Raw genomic sequence first — 18,269 nt, 5'->3', positions numbered from 1 at the left:
TAACAGGCAGAAACGACTCGTGATAGGTTTTCACGTCCTCGGATTGGGTAGAGACTACACGGCCCTCGGGTTTCTTCACATGCACAATCTTTGTCTTGAGCTCACTTTTTTCGACCCTGGCGGGGAATCCATTGCCGAATTATGAATCAGGGAAGTTAACAAAAATTGAAATGAGAGCATACATTAAAGTGACTCGCACTGCCATATTCAAAAGCTAGGAGCCTGGATTTGGTTCTTCAAAATTTCCCTGCCAGGATATTTATATTGTCCTATCTATATTCTGGACTTGAGAAGAAAATTGCCCGCAGAAAACATAAGAATTGAAGAAAATTGCTATCCATATTCTTTCCAGGCGGCAAGCAGATATATGACCGTGGTGGTTGTACGCTGCAAAATCAGGGAAAAGAAAAATGAACTACAAACTCTGCATATGCTTGTAAATTTAAATTTTGATTCAAGCTATAACGATACAAAAATTTATGAGGTGGTGTACACTGGGAACTGCAAAATTAATGGTAAAAATCAAAAAATTTAAGAAAATATATTCGTAATTTTTATTTTTATTTTTTGGGTGAATAATTGAAATTGCTCAGCTCAATTTAAAGCAGTAGTTGCAGGATTCCACTTGAGATAAAAGACAAATTAATTAAAGCTTTAAAATGTTCATAAATTACGCTGTGGCGGCATGTCTTGGTCTTAGTATTAAAACTTCATATATAAGTAATTATGTTCAAGTCGCAATCTTAGCATGATATCAGAGCTCATGTTTCATCGTTATGTATTGGACTGTCCGTAGTCAGGACACGTATAAATTTCATGCTCCAGATATTCATTATTAGGCGTGAGTGGGTATGTTACTTATTACATATCGGTTAGATAAAATCTCAGGAAGTTGTATATATGAACTTGATGTGTTACTTGTTCCGCGCATCAGTTGTTTAAAATTCCTGGAAGTTGCATATATAGATTTGGTCAATCGTCTTCTTTGAGCTAACTTTGGAAATGAATTATGTTCAAGTAACAATCTTAACAATAACACTCATTAATTTATCGAAAACCCGTGTAACTTACCATAACAACTACTCTGAGCCGAGCTAGATTGGTTTTTTTAATTTTTTTTATAGTTATATGTGTTAATCGAGATTAATTTAAAATCAGTGTTAAAAATAATATTAATTTCAAATGTACATAATATGGAAATTCTAAACTTATTACCATGAAAAAAATAAGAGACATAATAGACCAATAAAAACGTATCTCTAACATACAATTTTTGTGGTTCATAATACCAATTTTACAGAAATCGGAATTCTAACCGAGTATTTGGGAGAAACCCACGTAATGGATCCTTGAACGTAAGACTCAATTTCCTTGAACTCATGTCTACTAAAGTAAATCTTATACGTCTTCCTTTCTTTCACCTTCGTAAAGGTAAGTACCTCAGGTTCCACGGTCAAGTTCACTTCTGGGACTCTTTCGATTTTGACATGATACGCTGAATTTGCATCGCCAACGTTTGTCACAGTCCTGGAATATACAGGTCTTTCGTGATATCCTAGCTCCAAAGAAACTGACGGATAGTTCAGCTCTGCTTCAGGCAAGCCTTTGTACTTAGAACCATTGCAATCGATTTTATGTTGCACGATGATTGCGGCTTGTTTTTCATTGTAGATATAACACAAGTAAGAGATATAATCATGGGTCGAAATGTCGTAAACGAGCCCTGGATCCAGTGCTCTCGTTGGGTTCACATGTCCAGCTCCGATGGCAAATACGTCGGCAGATTTGTTTCTTTCATCGAGAATACGCCTTTTGTCGAGGTTTGTTTGGGTGGCGGATGTCATGATGGCTGATTTAATCATTGCAGGAGACCAATCAGGATGTGAACTTTTGATCAGGGCTGCGATGCCACTAAGGTGAGGGCAGGACATTGAAGTTCCGGAAATCATGTTAAAACTTGCCCGTTCGTTCTTGTTCTGGTCCACCGATTCAGACCATGCTGCAAGAATGTTCAAACCTGGGCCGATGATATCGGGTTTCAGGATCCCTGGACTTGCAAGATTGGGGCCCCTGGAGGAAAAAAATGCAACACTTGGAGCCGTTTTGTCTCCAATCATTGTCCCTTTGAATAAAATGGTAGCCGTTGGAGATAAAGTTGAGTTTATGTATGATTTAATCCTTTCTCCCGAAGCGTAAGTAATTTCTATAGCTGGAAGCACATGAGGATCAGCAAAAGTGGTGTATCCATCGGGTTTTTCATTCACCAGGATCATCCCTGCCCCACCAGAATCTCGAACTACATGCCCTTTCTCTACTCCATCTATTGGTCCACCTATCTCACACAATACTATCTTTCCCTTCACATCAATGTCGTCCAATGATCCAGGCAGACATAATGATGCACTTCTAAATTTTTTGTCCCCCCTGATGCCTGGAAAAATTAATGGCCAGAACCTAGAATGAAAATTCTTCGGCTGGTATAGCGTCTGACCTTCAAATTCCTCATTGTTTCCGAGCAATGCTGTAGCAACTATTTTTCTGTCGATTGTACTTGCACCAACTGTAAGAATCCAGGGAGCAGCATTAGACACTGAAAATTTATTGGGTCCGCTGTTACCACCTGAGCAGCTTACAAAGATTCCCTTCTTCATGGCGGAAAATGCACCCAATGCTATAACATCTCGATAAAATAGAACAAGATCTGTACCAAGGGAAACAGAAAGAATGTCGACACCATCCTCTATTGCCGCATCCATTGCGGCTAATATGTCGAAGTTGTAACAGTCATAGCCACATGCTTTGTAAATGGCAAGGTGAGCCAGAGGAGCCATGCCAGATGCTGTGCCATTGGCTTGGCCAAATATGTTGGCATCAGGGACAAAGTTTCCGGCAGCTGTGCTGGCTGTGTGAGTTCCATGCCCATCATAGTCGACAGGTGGCCCAGGATCATCGCTTGCAAAATTCCTGGCACCAATTACCTTGTTGTTGCATGAAATTTTATTCAGTTCACATTTCCCCTTCCATTTCGCAGGCGGTGGGGGAACGTTTTCACCGCTGAACGATGGGTGTCCAGGTGTTATTCCGGAGTCCACTACTCCTATAATCACACCCTTTCCATAGTTCGAGGCAGGCCAAGTACCAAGATTCTGATACAATCCCAAAAAGTTCGGACTGTGAGTTGTATGTAAAGAGTATTTTTCTTGAGGCCTGGCATGCAAAAAACCTTCTTTCTTCTCCATTTCCTTAACTTCATTTGGGTATAACTTAGCTGCAAATCCAGTGATCACGTTTCGATACATATACACCATACTAGACGGCGTCCTATTCAGATCCTGTATTCCATCCAAAAATGAACCATACCAGCTTTCCAGAGCCTGTGATTGCCCTGGAAAGTGACCTTCCGGCAAGTTGACATAGATGATGTAAGTTTGTAAGATTCCCTGATGCGCCATTTCTAGATGGAAATGGAATGCAAAAATGAAGAAGAGAAGAAACATGGAAGCCATTCTTAATCGCCAACTTTCTTCATCTACGAATTCCAGGCTTGTGTAAAAATAAATACCACTTTTGTGTTGACATTTTCTGTATTATTGGAACTCATTTGCGTACAGAAACAGGTACTCTTCTATTGTCAAATTTCGTTGGCTGAAATATATATAGAGTTTTGATATGCAGCACACCTCGTTGGCTTACCGTGCATACTTATGTGAGCACCAATGAGGTATCACTCACCTATTGGATGCGCAATTTTTCTATATTTCATCACATCCAATAGATGAGTGACACATCATCGGTGCTCACATAAGTGTGCACGATAGGTGTGTAGCATATCAAAACTATATATATATATATATAGACACACACATTAGACCTTGGTACTTCGAATGAACAAATTCCACCTTAGACTAGGCCTTCATTATTTGAGATCTCAATTAATTCCCCAATTAAAATGTCATCAAAGGTCGTTCAATTTTGAATATAAATTATATGATAATATAAATAGTTCTCCATTGCTTTCCAGTTGCCTCGAGAAGAGGGAAGGCCAACCTATAAACATTGGGTTGTTAATTATTTGATTAAAGTGTTGGAGAATGTAATCAAATAAGGGTTTGTTTTATTCACGGATTTGAGTAGGTCTCATATGAGACCGTCTCACGGATATTAATTTGTGAGACGGGTCAACCCTACTCATATTCACAATAAAAAGTAATACTCTTAGCATAAAAAGTAATATTTTTTCATGGATGACCCAAATAAGATATTTGTCTCACAAATACGACCCGTGAGACCGTCTCACACAAGTTTTTGCCCACGGATTTTGAAATCTTAAAAACCAGTGAAATGTTAGACTAAATTGTTGTCACAGCATAATCCCACCATCAAACACAACCAAAAAAAGAAATTAATAAACAGGAAAAATTGCAGATATTCAGAGTTTTATAAAAGTAATAATTTTATTTGAGATCTAAAAAATTTAATTCGAACATTTCGTTGGATTTGCAATGGATAGTACTCAACTCTAGTTGGAAATGGAACGTGAAAATGAAGAAGAGAAGAAACATATATAGATCGAAGCCATTCTTAATCGCTGAGTTTCTTTCTTTTTCTACGAATTCATAGAAGTTCATCTTGTCCATTTGGAAAATATATATATTTTAAATTTACTGAAATTCAAAATTTTAAACTAGTTTATTATCTTTTTTATTTGAGTCTTTATATCTTATTATTCATTTATTTTACAATAAAAATATCTAGTAATATAATTTCCTTTTTTCTAGTAATATAAAATTTGATCTTCACCAACTTTTATTTTTGTAGTCCTATCGAATCAGACATCTCCTTTTTTTTTTTTTTTTNCTATGATAAATTGTTATAAAAACTCATAATAAAGACATTTAAAATATAAAATGTGTCACAAATGGTTCTTTCAATATTTTTTATATAATTTACTCATAACTACAATATTTAATTCACTTTGAGAATTTACAAATTCATGTATCATCTGTACGAATTATATATTTAAATAATTACATTATCGTTATCCAAATAATAATAAAAAACTATAACAAAATTTTATGAATCAACTCGATTTATTAATTATCATGATCATGATTTATATGCATAATAGTAATTATTTTACACAAGCATCACATGTGCATAATAGTAATTATTTTACACAAGCATCACGTGTGCGTCGTTCGCTAATCTATACTAATACTAATACAAATACATAAAAGTTGAAGACCTCAGTTGTCCGACTTTGTGACACCAATTACTTTTTATGAAAATACTATATTCATTTAAATAAATAATATTTTTCAAATATTTTACTCATAACTACAATATCTAATCGAGTTTAAAAATTAAAATATTCACATTTTATATGTACAAATCTATACTAATATATAAATGTTGAGACTCTTAGTAGTCTGAATTTGTAACACAAATTAATTTTTTACAAAAATATTATATCAGTTTAGATAAGTAATGTCATTCATATAATTTACTCATAAGTACAATATCTAATTCATATTTAATATAATTATATTATCGTTAGCTAAATAATAATTAAAAACTATAACAAAATTTTATAAATCAACTCGATAAATTGAATCTATTAATAATTATGATTCGTAATAGTTATTATTTTATATATGCATGTGTATGCGTTGTTCGCTAGTGTGTGCGTATATATATACATACAATTTTGATATATTACGTACACAAATATGTACAATAGATATGTAACATGTAAAAATTGTGTAGAAAATTTCACCTAAAAATTTCTGAAAAAACGTGAAATTTTTAGAAATGAGGAAACAAAAGACTCGCAGCTCATAAAAAGGCTGGAAAATGGCTTTTTTGCGGTCAATTTTGACAGCAAAAACAACAGCCATAGCAGCGGCCGCCGCAGTCCCAGCGGCCGCCGCAGTCTATTCCTTCTCTTCCTCTTCATTTTCAAGCTCTTCTTCTCTCAAAAGGGTATCCAAAAACTTATCTTTTGGATCGCTCAGTTTTTCTTTGAATCCGAATTACAGGCTCGAAGAATCGTGTCCTTTCAAGAGTTTTGGGCATCCGCCTTCCGCTACTGTTGAAATGGATCAGAACCCAAGGTCCAAGGTAGTAATATCTTTGATTTAGGTGGTAAAGTTGTTGGGTTTGGTTTTGTAAGCGCATTTTTTAGCACAAAAGTTTAAAGCTTTATGTTGGGTTTTTTCTTGATTTTGCCTGCAGAATGGTGCCGCAATACCGGAGCTGATGGTGAGTTATAATCTTTTGGTCTTAGTTCTGATTAAATTGTTGCTCCCAGCTCTGTGGTTTGATAAATCGTATGTAATTGTTATTTTGACTACAATAACATACCTCGTGTTACAGATAAGATTTTGAGGGTAAAATATCCATCTTTTTACATCGTATTCGATATTTTTTTAAGGTAGACAATATTTCTGATGGTCACCCCATTGAACCTTAGAAAAGTATGGATGATTTCATACAGGGAACCTGGGGAGGGGTGTGATTTTTCTGAACTTTAACATTTTAGGCTTTTCTCAATTGTAGATAAAATTTAATGTTTTTTTTCATTTGATTGCTCCGCTGAATCAAGGACAATGTAAAGATATCAATTTTATTCTTCTGCCACCAAGTATCGAAGTTATGAGATGATTGTTGAACTGCTTGTCAATGAATGCATTCTCTCATTGATAAATATGAGATCCCCTTTAATCTATTGTTTGAGACCTTGACCATATCTTCGAGTAGATATATTTGATCGTGGGCTAGTGATATTTAGTTGTTCAAGTGTATGGATTTCCAATCTGAAATGAAATTGCTCAGGGATTGAAGTTAGTTATCCAAGAATATTTAATTCCTCTGGAAGAGGTGTTCTAGATGTGGATTTGATATCCACATCTCTCTGATTTATGTCTGTGTATGTGCTAAAATTGGGTATTGTTGGTGTTTATCTCTATTATTGACAGTTAAATATTTATGCAAATAATATAACTATATAACTGTGCCTGTTGGTGGTAATTTAATTATTTACTACAGATTTGTAACTGTTTAATTGCTAATGTCTGCACAGACTGAATTTATGGTGGATATGTCATGTGAGGGATGTGTTAAATCGGTCAAGACTAAACTTCAGACTGTTGATGGTGAGGGTTAACGCTAATTTTTACGTTATAGTTTAACTTTTGTATCTTCTTCCAATGTTGAGGGCAATTAAACAATAGCTGCTGGTCATTTAACTTTTGTAGCTTCTTCCAACGTTGAGGGCAATTAAACAATAGCTGCTGGTCATTCCTAAACTTGTATTTGTAGGTGTTAAAAATATTGATGTGGACTTAACTAATCAAGTTGTGCGAGTTCTTGCAACTTCACCTGTGAAGATCTTGACTGAAGCATTGGAGCAAACTGGGCGGAAAGCACGATTAATTGGACAAGGAACTCCTGAAGGTGACTGTGAACCGTCTCTTTCAAATTTGAATCTCTCCCATTGTTGTTTTGGAATTAATATCTATCATGAACAATTGTGTCTCGGGAATTTTTTGTCTTCATGATTCTCATATGTATGCAGCATCGAAGATTTATTGTACAAAGAGGTGACTTTCTTTTTTCTCTCTTTTTTTTTGTGGTGGAGATTTTCTTGTTTCAGCTGCTGTTGCTGAGTTCAAAGGTCCAGTTATTTTTGGAGTAGTTCGTTTAGCTCAGGTGAATATGGAATTGGCTAAAATTGAAGCTACCTTCAGCGGTTTGGCACCTGGAAAACACGGTTGGTCTATTAATGAATTTGGTGATTTGACCATGGGAGCAGCAAGCACTGGGAAAGTGTTCGATCCGACAAACTATGATAAAGAGGTTTGTGATTTTGTTTCATACCACTGAGATATTACTTGATAAATGCATGAGGCCCGAGTTTTCTTTATTTTTTAGCAATTTTGCATTTTAAATACTTCCCAAATGTGCCAGATATTCTTGTTCACCAGGTTTTTTCCCCCCTTTTTTGGACTTGTCTCGTTCACCAGGTTTAAAGTAAACTAAGAGGTGCTTTCTAGGCTGTGGTAGCTCTGCAATTGAATAAATATTTCTTTTGGATCAATGAGAACACCTGAGAAATAAATTTTCTTTGCGTATTTGTAAGGGATATAATAAAATTTATAGGCTCTCCATTGATGATGTATCATGTATATTATTGTTTCTTTTTTATTTCATGGACATTCTTGAAATTTTGGTGTCTGTTTTCTTGTTTTTTCAGCCACTTGGTGACCTGGGAACACTAAATGTTGATGTTAAGGGCGATGCCTTTTTTTCGGGTGTTAAAGAAAAGTTGAGAGTAGCTGATCTTATTGGACGTTCCATAGCGGTGTATGAATCTGAAGATAGGTCGGATAATGGTCTAGCAGCCGCGGTGGTGGCTCGAAGTGCTGGAGTCGGTGAGAACTACAAAAAGTTGTGCACTTGTGATGGTACAACTATTTGGGAAGCAACTAATGCTGATTTTGTACCAAGCAAGGTCTAATCTTTCGATCTAGCCGCTTCATGTTTGCTACATTTTGTGCTTTTAGAGTTCCATACTTTACTCTTTCACGACTTATGTAACTTTTATTTGAAAATCATCAGTGTATATCTGTATACAGAGATGATGAAAGAAGTTTGGTTGTACCAAATTTGAGAATTTTTAATATTATTTTATGCAAATCTGGTAGTAACTCATAATATAATATAATATGTATTTATGAATGTATATAATTTGAAGATCTTGTTAAATCGTAGTCAATAATATCCTTCACAGATTATTTTGGCGTATGTTATCTCTGGTTTTTTTGAAATTCTACCGCTTTCTCAAAGTTTACTTAACGATCAAAGTTGGCCATATATTCCAAGTCATATTACATGCGTTTTTCCTGGGGAAAAAACCTCATTTCTAAATAATATATTCTTATATGATCACTCTCTCCAAAATTTTCACTTACCTGAAACCATTGATAAGTTCATGTTTTCATACTTAAAACCATCTCAAGTCCCAAGGGGTAAATAATTAAATCAACGCAACTCCTGCAGATGTTTAATATAATAAAGATAAAGATTCACAAAAGGGGCTCTCTTTATAACCAGTCGTAGCAAAGAAACAATGAAAAAGAAAAGTCGCAACTATTCAGTTTAGACATGTTCAATTTCTGAGAGGGGGCAAGAACCCATCCCTTTTGGCCATTTCGTACAGCGCAATCGCCATGAGTACTTTGGCATCGGATGTCATCCGCCATAGAGTTTTGTAGGGAACTACATGTACCTTTATCAGTTCCCCGTGATCTCTAAGACCCGTTTGCTTCCCTTGCAGCTGTTTAATTATGTCTTTATCGACTCTTCCTCTATACAGAAATAGACCAAGATCCTCATCGCACCCACCCTACTACCAAAAGAGTTGGTTTAGCAGCCATACAGAGAGAAACATGAAATAATAACTTGAATCAAATGTGATACATAGCTAGCTCAAATATTATCACTTAGAAAACGTATGTATAAATCTTCATATTACATTTGGCGGCAGTAAATTTTTCTGCAACGAATACTCCTCGCATTAATCGCAAGACTATCCATAGAGAAAGTAAGGCTCAACATCTGGAAAACCTATCAAGAAATTCAAGGATGCACGATTCTTTGTTTCTTGCTCTTTCGAACATCTCTAAAACTTCTATAGTTCTATAAACAATGACACCAAGTAATAGTCCAATACTGAATATGAAGATAATTAACAGGGCAGCCATGAAATCATGCAGTAGTTTCGAGACAGATTCTATTGAGAAATCTTTCTAATACACCTTTTTCCCGTCTGTCTAATACACCTTTATTTCTTCAAAAATGATGATTTGCATAAAATTTAACCAATAGCTAGTTTAACAATATGTTAATAATCAATATCTTGTATACTAAAATGAATTTTACGCCCTTAAAAACGTATAGATGGCAAATATAACAAGGGCAATACCGGTGAAGGAAAAACTCGGCATCCAGTTGATGGATCCAGAAAAGCTGTGAGATCAATTACATCATTGAGATTTAAGTGTAACCCAGTCTCTTCCTCAACCTGTTAAGACATCTGAACAAAGATGTGAAATTTGAAACCATATCATCCTGAAGCGTATAGGAATTTTTGCATGTTAGCCATCATGATTTTGAATGAACCATGAGCAAAAATGAGAACATAATGTTGTTGATCATTAAACCTTAAAATTGAGATGGTTGAAATACAATGATTTAAAGTCCATCAAATTGAAATTCATCAAGCAATTCATAAGAGAGCTGTAGATGTGCATGCGTATGTGTGTGAGAGAGAGAGAGAGAGACCTCGCGAATGGCTGTTCCAGTTATATCACCCTTGTCATCATCCAACATTCCAGCAGGTAATTCTAAAATAAGCCTTCCAACAGGGACTCTAACCTTCCAATATATTCAATTGAATCGGAGTTGAGAGAGTTAAAACTTAACGATAATTAAAATAAAGTTTTATCACCAGTTACGACTTAACAATAACTAAAATAATTTTTCATTACCAAAAAAAGAAACTAAAATAAGGCTGAACTACCTGTTCTGTCAGCACAGCGTAGGTCTCTTCATCTGAGTCCAAAAGGATTAGCACTGCTACAGCAGGTCCTCGAACAAAAACAATTCCAGGAACCTGTCCAAATTTGTGAATGAATGAATCTGCAGGGTTCTATTTGACAAATAAATAGAGAAGCACCTCTGATAATAAGAAAAGAACCATAAACGAAAAAATCTATTGACACAGCATCATATATTTGTTAACACAGGGATATATAAAAGAAAAGATATTTCTTTAAAACCTAAGACCCACAAAATCAATAACTAATACAACAGCCGATTGAAGGATCTCATGGCTAACAATCTCAGCTGGTTTGTCATCGACCATCTAAATCCATCCTGCACTGTAACTAAAAATAGTACTATAGGAACATAAATGAAAAATGTGGGGAATGACAATTTTAGATATGAGTAATCATTCAGTTGGATGAGTTGGGAGCAATCCAAATGCGTGAATGTGAAATACCTTTTTACCCGTTTCCTTATCAATTACATCAGCTTTGAACTTCAAAAAACCCAAACGACTGCCGAACATATCTACACTCTGTTGCAGCAACATGAAAAGAAGTGAGACATCTTGAGAATAATGAGCTGCAAAGGTCCATAACACCTACAACGTTTCCCAGCATTTAATATGAACTTCTGGTACACGAAGTCACCAAGATTATAAAAGTGCTTGATTACCAAGAATGCAATCACAACTTGGGACTGCCACCAACAGAGATTATCACTTCCACCTCACATTTTACCATAGTTAAACCAAAATTAGAGTAGCCTTTCAAAGAATAGAAGGCACACGGCATCAATACCTACCTTGTCTCTATAGCATTGATTACATTCAAGGAATTAATCTAGAATCATTTTTGGATGGAGCCATTAACATTTATATCCTTACATGTTTAGTACAAAGTAATATAGTTCAAACAATCAGTCAACTCCTTTAAAACACATTCAATACAAAGGAGTAGGTGCAAGTAATATTGCTTAAAAAATATTCCTTGGCTCTGCCATCTAGAAAGCCTATCTGAGTAACTACCTGAATGAGCACTTTCTTTAATGACATGGCTCCATTAGCCAAAAGTCCTGTTTCCATTTGTATGTTTTTCAACCATTGTTTAAATAAGGAGGATTCAATGGCATTCCTGCAACAGTGGATAACTCGATCAAACCAGGCGAGCAGCCATTATGCCATCTATTGAGGAAAAAGCAAGTTATATTTGTCTGAAGTGATCAACAAACCAGAGCGGACCATCTCTACTAAACAAGCATCACGAAAGAGCCCACTCAATTAACACTTGAAATTAATAAAGCATGATAATGGAATTTTCATTCAATTTCGTGTTAGGTGAGATATTAGAATGAAAGAATATTATTGGCACTAAACCAATTGAATAACGGAATTCAGTGACAACAGGTTGTGAGGCACCACAGAACTGCACTTCTGTCAGCACCATTGTATGTTCTATCCATCCATCAATGAGAAAAATAATCACACATCTACTCAAATTTATGGTATAGTATAGGTCCAAAATATGAAATATCAGCACTCTGTTATATTTAAAGTGAAGTTACCTCTTATTTTAAAGGAGGGTGGATTAACCAAATTGAGCTTCAAGATGCAAGTAACACAGGACAAACTTCTATATTCAAAAATCAACAATAAAATCTTAACTAAAGTTGTACCAAAGTAGATTTTGAATAATTAGCAAGTTACACATTTGAGATACAGAGAGACTCTATTTTTACTAACCAACTTAAACTAGATGCTCTAGCACAAAACAAGAATTTCTTTTAATCCTCAACCAAGATTTACTTCATTTCTATTCGAACACCTTCCATATTTTCATAACCGGACCTGAGGGAATGCTCAAAAGATGACACAGCCCAATTTTGAGAGGGGCCAAAAAAATATTTATTGTTAGGCAATGAACCGAATAGACTGGCGACTTACCACCAAAACTTACAAAGAATGAGTGAAGAAATTCTCCCAACTTTAGCTTGATCCTCTAAATTAAATAGGAAATTTTTCAGAACAATCTAAAAAATCCTCTGAAATTAGGAAAAAAATTCTGAAAAATCTAAGATTTTGCCTTGAGTTTTCTCTTATTTCTAATTTTCTTGGAAATTTCATTAAAAGTTGGGTGATTTTGTGAATATTTCTTGAATTACCATTTTTCTTTGTCATTTGATGATAAATTTCTTATTATTGAACTGTTTTCCATCCCTAACATGTCATAACGACAAAATAAGTAGTATTTGATTAATTATTTAGATTTTTTATCTTCTTATTCGATTATGAAAAGAATAAAATTTATTCTTTAATTAAATTTTCCTTTTGATGATATTGTTTTTATTAAATTATAGAGTTTTGCCTTTCTAGACCGTAGATATATATGATAAGAACTTTAGATATAGCATTATTGTTTAAAAGAATTTATTTTCTAACAAAAGTCTTGTCTCTGAGACAAAAGAAGCTCATAAGAGAGAAGTCGAGATTGAGAGACGCCCCAGAAGAGCAAGGACGAGAATTAAAGCTTTACATCGAAGAAATCAAGTGCTCAAGTCGAGGCGTATTGTTGTGTTGCCGTGGAGTGTTGAAGACACGCAAATTCAACACCTAATCACAGTACTGATTAGAGTGTTGTTCATCAAACAGTTTTTCGGCTTCACAAACGCTGCATACGTAGTTTTAGTTATTTGGTTTGATATGTGTTTTGGATACACTTTTGAACCTTCATTTTGTTAAGGGATTTAGATTTTCTTTTATTCACTAGTATTGTTTTTGTGTAAACTGAAAGTATTTTCTAGTTAATCTTTTGCCAAGAGACACCGCACAAGTGTGTTCATTTGCTCATAATTCTGTGTCTTATTTTATTTATATAAAGTTTTGTGCATTAAAATATTCCGTTGTATGTCATTATATGTTACAACATGGCACAAAACACTTAATTCTGAAACACACAATCACTTTATTACACAGTACTTTTATGTCACACAACCACCCTTTCAGATCACATTACAAATATTTCAAATATTATATTAATTATATATTACATTACAAATATTTCAAATATTATATTATTATTTATGCTTCACGAATTTAGTTTGGAGAAACTCTTGAAAAATAAAACCTATTGTTGGTCCCAATTCTGTAAGTTAAGCTCAAACCCAAAAATATAGGTTCTGCCCTGCATATCTCAAGTGTCGGTTGCAACCGGCTTCAAAAGGCTAATCATTAGAGGTTGGAGATCAACAGCATCAACATTTATATCTTATCTTAGTAGCAAAAACACTAAATTTAGTAGACCTGAAATCAGAGTCACAGACGCCAGCGGCAGCCACGATGGTAACGGGTTGGTCGATCTGGGTCGGGAGGTTGATGGTCAAATGGGATGAGGCAGACTCCGTTTCCGCCATTTTTGAACAGAAAGGTCGAGTTCTGCGAAGATTGCGAGTGGGAAGGGAGGAGGAAGTGGGGAAATTCGCGATGAAATTGAGGAATTTGATGCTCCTGGAAACGGCAAAAGGCTTCGAGGGAAGAAGAAGGGACATTCTAGTATCAAAATAATAATATCGTGGATTTTGAAGGGTAATCTTGAATTCTTCTTTTCAAGGAAAAACAAAGAATCAGATCAAATCAATCCATTTTTATGTGGACAAATTATGTTGAGTTTTTAAAAATTTAGAAACCAAAGTATTAGGTAAAACTGTTTGGAGATCAAAATTATTTTAGTGGAAAATATAAATGTGTTTTTCCACATTAACGAACCATTAGAAAACTTTTTAAAAATTTAGAAACCAAAGTATTAGGTAACAATGTATCGATTATTTAATAGTGTTTATCACGAAATTTGCGGGCGTGCCAGGCACATGTTCGTCCGGAATTTGTGAAAATTATCTGACTTCGTTTACCAAACGTTGTCGTTCGTTCTAATTACTTCGAAATGACTCCAAAAACTAAGATCACGGAATGAGAAATATAATTGAATTAACTTGAGAATCTATAAACAACATCAACGTTTGTTATGCCGTTATAAATTCAAATTAAGTTTTTACAATAAACTTGAATGAACATGCTGAAATCTACGGAAAACGATTGCTGGAAATAAAAATAACGACCAAGGAAATAAGAGGGATTTTTGTAGAGAAGTTGCTGTAGCTTTTTTGTGTGAATTTGTTGAGAGCCTTTTTCTGATCTTCTTCACTCACTTTTGTTCCATCCTGTACGGCAGTTTTCCCTTCCCCCATCACTCCACGTTCTTCCACTTTCTTCCACGTCGGGCAATGGCAACAAACTGATACCACGTTTCTTCATTGGGCCACTATAATTTCACTTGGGCTTTTTATCTGTTTGGGCTGTAGCTCCTGGGCTTCAAAGACCTTGGCTAAACAACTGCAAGTTGGGTTAATGACCCATTTATTTGGGCTAAACAATTGCCCCCGTAGCCAGTTTGGCCCATGGGCCAATTTGGCTATATCTTCGCATGTCCCTTTTCAAAACAAACGGAATTCCCTCGCACATTTCCCATTTCATCTCTTCCCCCAACAAGTCACTGATATACGTGGGTTTAGGGCATTCCACAGTTCCCAGATTCACCTCTTTTAAAGGGTCCTGAGTCTCCGGCTGCCGATCTTCCATCTGAGCCGGAGCTAAGACTATGTCTTCCAACTGTAACTCTGTTTCCTCACTATTATCAAATTCATCTTCAAATATTATTTCAGTTCCGTCAATGTCCCATAATCCCTGAGATTATACTTTAGTCATCAGCTGCTGCAATGTGGCTTTCCACTCGGAAGTTGCAGCCACTTCCATCTCTTCCTTAGTAAATTTAATCATCGACCTCCTCGATAATAGGTCGAACCATGGGTCTAGGAGAGACCATGGCAGTGGGTTTGATAATTTTTTCAACTGCTTCCCTTACTTTCTTGGTGTCCATGTAGACTGCTCCTTGCTGTCCATTCACCTTGTAATCTTGAATTCTGATAGGTCCGAAGGCTCCATCATAATATCTAACCTCTACCGTGTTGGAGTTAGACTGATACGGCTGTGAATCAACCTGTACCACTTCCACCTCATCTCCTTTCCACATCAACAGCAACTGGTGCATGGATGATGGTACACAATGATTGGTGTGAATCCAATCCCTTCCTAACAAAGCGTGGAAACTAGCACTGGAATTTACTACGAAAAAGGCTGACAACGAAGATCGGGACCCTACAGTGACGTTTGCTGGCAACACTCCCAAAGTTTTTGTAGATTCCCCAGTAAAAGCCGCCACAGAGACTTCGGTAGGAATCAAATCTTCAACATTCTTGCCCAATTTTTGAAGGATTTTGTAGGGTAGAATATTCACAGCCGACCCATTATCTATTAGTACCCTAGACAATGGCTTTCCATTCACGTGTGCTACAATGTATAGTGGCTTGATATGCTTAGTCATTTCGTTGGTGGGTCGCTTCATCAATACTCTTTTCTCTTCATCGACAAGAACACCAACGCTTTCATTCACCATATCAGATTGAATGGATTCTGCACCATTTTGATTTCCAGTAAATACATCGGTCTCATATGTCCTTTTGCGTTTAAACTCCTCTGGCAACATTAACGAGCCAGTGGCACACTCAAATGAAACGAGGATCTGTCCCACCTTGATAGTAGCCTTCTTGACCTGTTCACTGTCTTCTTCTGATAACAGATCGTCATCTTCTTCCTCATTGTCTTCAGTGGCCCTCCTTCCAAATTTTTTCTTCTCTTTACCTGGTTCCTCCATCTTCAACCTGCGCTCAGCAGCTTTTTCCCTCAACAAACGTCGCTTTTGGGTCCGAGAAAGAGGTTTTGGAAACTTTGGATGTTCTACTTGCCTCCAAGCGCCGTCGGGAACTGCTCTAGGAGGAACAACAAAGCGGGACTTCCTCTCATATTTTTTATCAGTATCCCTTAAAGGATGGCATCTGTCTTGTCTCCTGAAATAACTGTCGGTCAGCTCTCCTCTCGCCATTCATCGACCAAGGATGTGGGCCTCTTCTGAGGTACTGGTCTTCCGACCAAGGATGTGGGCCCCTTCTGAGGTACTGGTTCTCCGGCCTTTTGGCCATGGATTCCCTGTCATACCTCATATTCCTCCCAGCATAATGCAGACCGCCTCCACTGTAATAGTGGTCTTTTTCGTGAACAACTTCTGTCTTCTTCTCCTTGACCTCGAATATCATTTTTCGAGGCAACCAACACTTCTTTATGGTGAATCTTGGTTTGATGGACCTGTCCCCGTATCCGTTCCTTCTCCTCTCATCGATCAAGAAACGCAAGTCAGTACTGCCCATGTTCACATTGGCTACCGGGGGAAAGGATCTTCATCCACTATCATCGCTTCCTTTTTCTCGGGAAATTTCAGGACTCCCTTGTTGATTCTTTCCTGCAAGACATTCTTGAACGCCCAACAAGCATTAGTATTATGGTTGAAGGAATTGTGATACTTACAGTAATCTCTTCCTTTCAACTCCTCCCTCGTGGGTAGCTTGTGATCCGGGGGGAATGTTATGAACTTTTCCTTCACTAAGTGATCGAAGATTTCCTCCGTCTTTGATGCATTGAAAGTATAAGGAGTTTGCACTGGAGGAATGTTTTTCTTGGAAAGTTCTTCACTCTTGCGCTTCAATAAAGGGACAGTGCGTGATCCGGAATTTGCTACTTCTGCCAGTGCAACTTCCTCCATTTCTTGGAAATAAGAACCCACTGTAGACTTTCTTTTATGACTCTCTTCTCTTAATAATTCTTCATACTCTGACACTTTGGCAGCAAGTTCATAAAAATCACGGAATTCCATCACTTGGAATTTCTTTCTAAGTTCAAAATCAAGTCCTCGCTGTGCCATCTTCACGTATTCTGATTCAGGGAGGAAAACTCGGCATCTGCTTCTCACCTTCTTGAACTTACAAATAAAATCATTGGCAGATTCCCCCGGTTTTTGGATCACCCTTGACAATTCCGCTATACTAATCTCAGGTACTGTCCGGAAGAATTGTGTATGGAATTGACGTTCCATTTCATGCCAAGTCATAATAGAGTTCCGAGGCAGTGTTGCATACCATGTGAAAGCAGTGCTGGTCAAGGAATTTGGGAACAAACGTAACTTGTAGTTAGAAAAGTTTTCCAAATTTGCTAACTCCTCGCACTGAATTGTAAATCTGGCCACATGTTCCACGCTAGACTGACCATCTTCCCCAGAGTATAACGTGAAGTCTGGAATGCGGTATCCTCTTGGGTAAGGGTTATCATGATCCACAATATCAGGATACGGTTTATGGAATTCTGGTCAGTTGATTGGCCTCACTCCTGGGCCATACAACTCTTGAATCACATCACGTACCATCTCAAAATCCAACACTGGAGTTTGTCTTAACTGGTGAGGAGGATAGATTACCCCCCGAGTGTTATTCCCCGAACCTGGCACTGAATATCCACGCATTCCTCCATCAACATACATCCCTGGATGTAAGTTAGGAGACGTCACAGAGAACACGTTACCAGCCATTTGTTTACTGTTGCTGCAGTTTTGGAATTTCAACCCCAACTCCTGATCCCTTTTGTGCGGAGGGGTGTATCTCCCTTCCTTGGCAGATTCAGGAATTCGTGCTTCCCCCAAGCGGCGATTTTCACCTGCTTGCGAAAC

General features: G+C 36.7%; 3 protein-coding genes across 6 annotated transcripts; 1 reads left to right on the top strand and 2 right to left on the bottom strand.

The window, feature by feature from the left end:
* Nucleotides 1-1,199: 1,199 nt before the first annotated feature.
* Nucleotides 1,200-3,545, bottom strand: LOC140981045 (subtilisin-like protease). The gene has a single exon (XM_073447266.1). It carries the CDS (start codon nucleotides 3,504-3,506, stop codon nucleotides 1,281-1,283), a length of 2,226 nt encoding a protein of 741 aa, XP_073303367.1. The 5' UTR covers nucleotides 3,507-3,545; the 3' UTR covers nucleotides 1,200-1,280.
* Nucleotides 3,546-5,796: 2,251 nt separating this feature from the next.
* Nucleotides 5,797-8,697, top strand: LOC140981504 (copper chaperone for superoxide dismutase, chloroplastic). Of its 3 annotated transcripts, none has more exons than XM_073447922.1 (6): nucleotides 5,797-6,123; nucleotides 6,235-6,261; nucleotides 7,082-7,154; nucleotides 7,321-7,455; nucleotides 7,655-7,857; nucleotides 8,255-8,697. In XM_073447922.1, exons 1-6 carry the CDS (start codon nucleotides 5,854-5,856, stop codon nucleotides 8,516-8,518), a joined length of 972 nt encoding a protein of 323 aa, XP_073304023.1. In that variant the 5' UTR covers nucleotides 5,797-5,853; the 3' UTR covers nucleotides 8,519-8,697. The 3 variants fall into 3 exon arrangements, with proteins under 3 accessions (XP_073304023.1, XP_073304021.1, XP_073304022.1); XM_073447920.1 differs by having other exon boundaries at nucleotides 5,798-6,123; nucleotides 7,640-7,857; XM_073447921.1 differs by having other exon boundaries at nucleotides 5,800-6,120; nucleotides 7,640-7,857.
* Nucleotides 8,698-9,042: 345 nt separating this feature from the next.
* LOC140981772 (nudix hydrolase 14, chloroplastic) lies at nucleotides 9,043-14,190 on the bottom strand. Of its 2 annotated transcripts, none has more exons than XM_073448229.1 (7): nucleotides 13,907-14,190; nucleotides 11,636-11,791; nucleotides 11,066-11,143; nucleotides 10,583-10,675; nucleotides 10,345-10,437; nucleotides 9,986-10,084; nucleotides 9,043-9,406 (listed from the first exon to the last, which is right to left on the bottom strand). In XM_073448229.1, exons 2-7 carry the CDS (start codon nucleotides 11,690-11,692, stop codon nucleotides 9,170-9,172), a joined length of 657 nt encoding a protein of 218 aa, XP_073304330.1. In that variant the 5' UTR covers nucleotides 11,693-11,791; nucleotides 13,907-14,190; the 3' UTR covers nucleotides 9,043-9,169. The 2 variants fall into 2 exon arrangements, with proteins under 2 accessions (XP_073304330.1, XP_073304328.1); XM_073448227.1 differs by having other exon boundaries at nucleotides 11,636-11,741; nucleotides 13,907-14,189.
* Nucleotides 14,191-18,269: the final 4,079 nt, after the last annotated feature.

This window comes from Primulina huaijiensis, chromosome 7, assembly GCF_012295235.1.
Source record: "Primulina huaijiensis isolate GDHJ02 chromosome 7, ASM1229523v2, whole genome shotgun sequence".
In the NCBI taxonomy this organism is placed as follows: Eukaryota; Viridiplantae; Streptophyta; class Magnoliopsida; order Lamiales; family Gesneriaceae; genus Primulina; species Primulina huaijiensis.
The sequence above is the reverse complement of the archived record's forward strand: the minus strand, read 5'-3'. Positions and strand labels throughout refer to the sequence as shown.

Bases quoted from the DNA above. Each gene is read 5' to 3' on its own strand.
- LOC140981045 (XM_073447266.1), bottom strand. From the start codon at position 3,506: ATGGCTTCCATGTTTCTTCTCTTCTTCATTTTTGCATTCCATTTCCAT.
- LOC140981504 (XM_073447920.1), top strand. From the start codon at position 5,854: ATGGCTTTTTTGCGGTCAATTTTGACAGCAAAAACAACAGCCATAGCA. The intron at 6,124-6,234 runs GTAATATCTTTG...TTTTGCCTGCAG, and splicing joins AGAACCCAAGGTCCAAGGTA to AATGGTGCCGCAATACCGGA. The intron at 7,456-7,639 runs GTGACTGTGAAC...TTTGTGGTGGAG, and splicing joins TGGACAAGGAACTCCTGAAG to ATTTTCTTGTTTCAGCTGCT.
- LOC140981772 (XM_073448227.1), bottom strand. From the start codon at position 14,151: ATGTCCCTTCTTCTTCCCTCGAAGCCTTTTGCCGTTTCCAGGAGCATC. The intron at 11,144-11,635 runs GTAGTTACTCAG...TTGCTGCAACAG, and splicing joins TAAAGAAAGTGCTCATTCAG to AGTGTAGATATGTTCGGCAG. The intron at 10,085-10,344 runs GTCTCTCTCTCT...ATGTCTTAACAG, and splicing joins CTGGAACAGCCATTCGCGAG to GTTGAGGAAGAGACTGGGTT.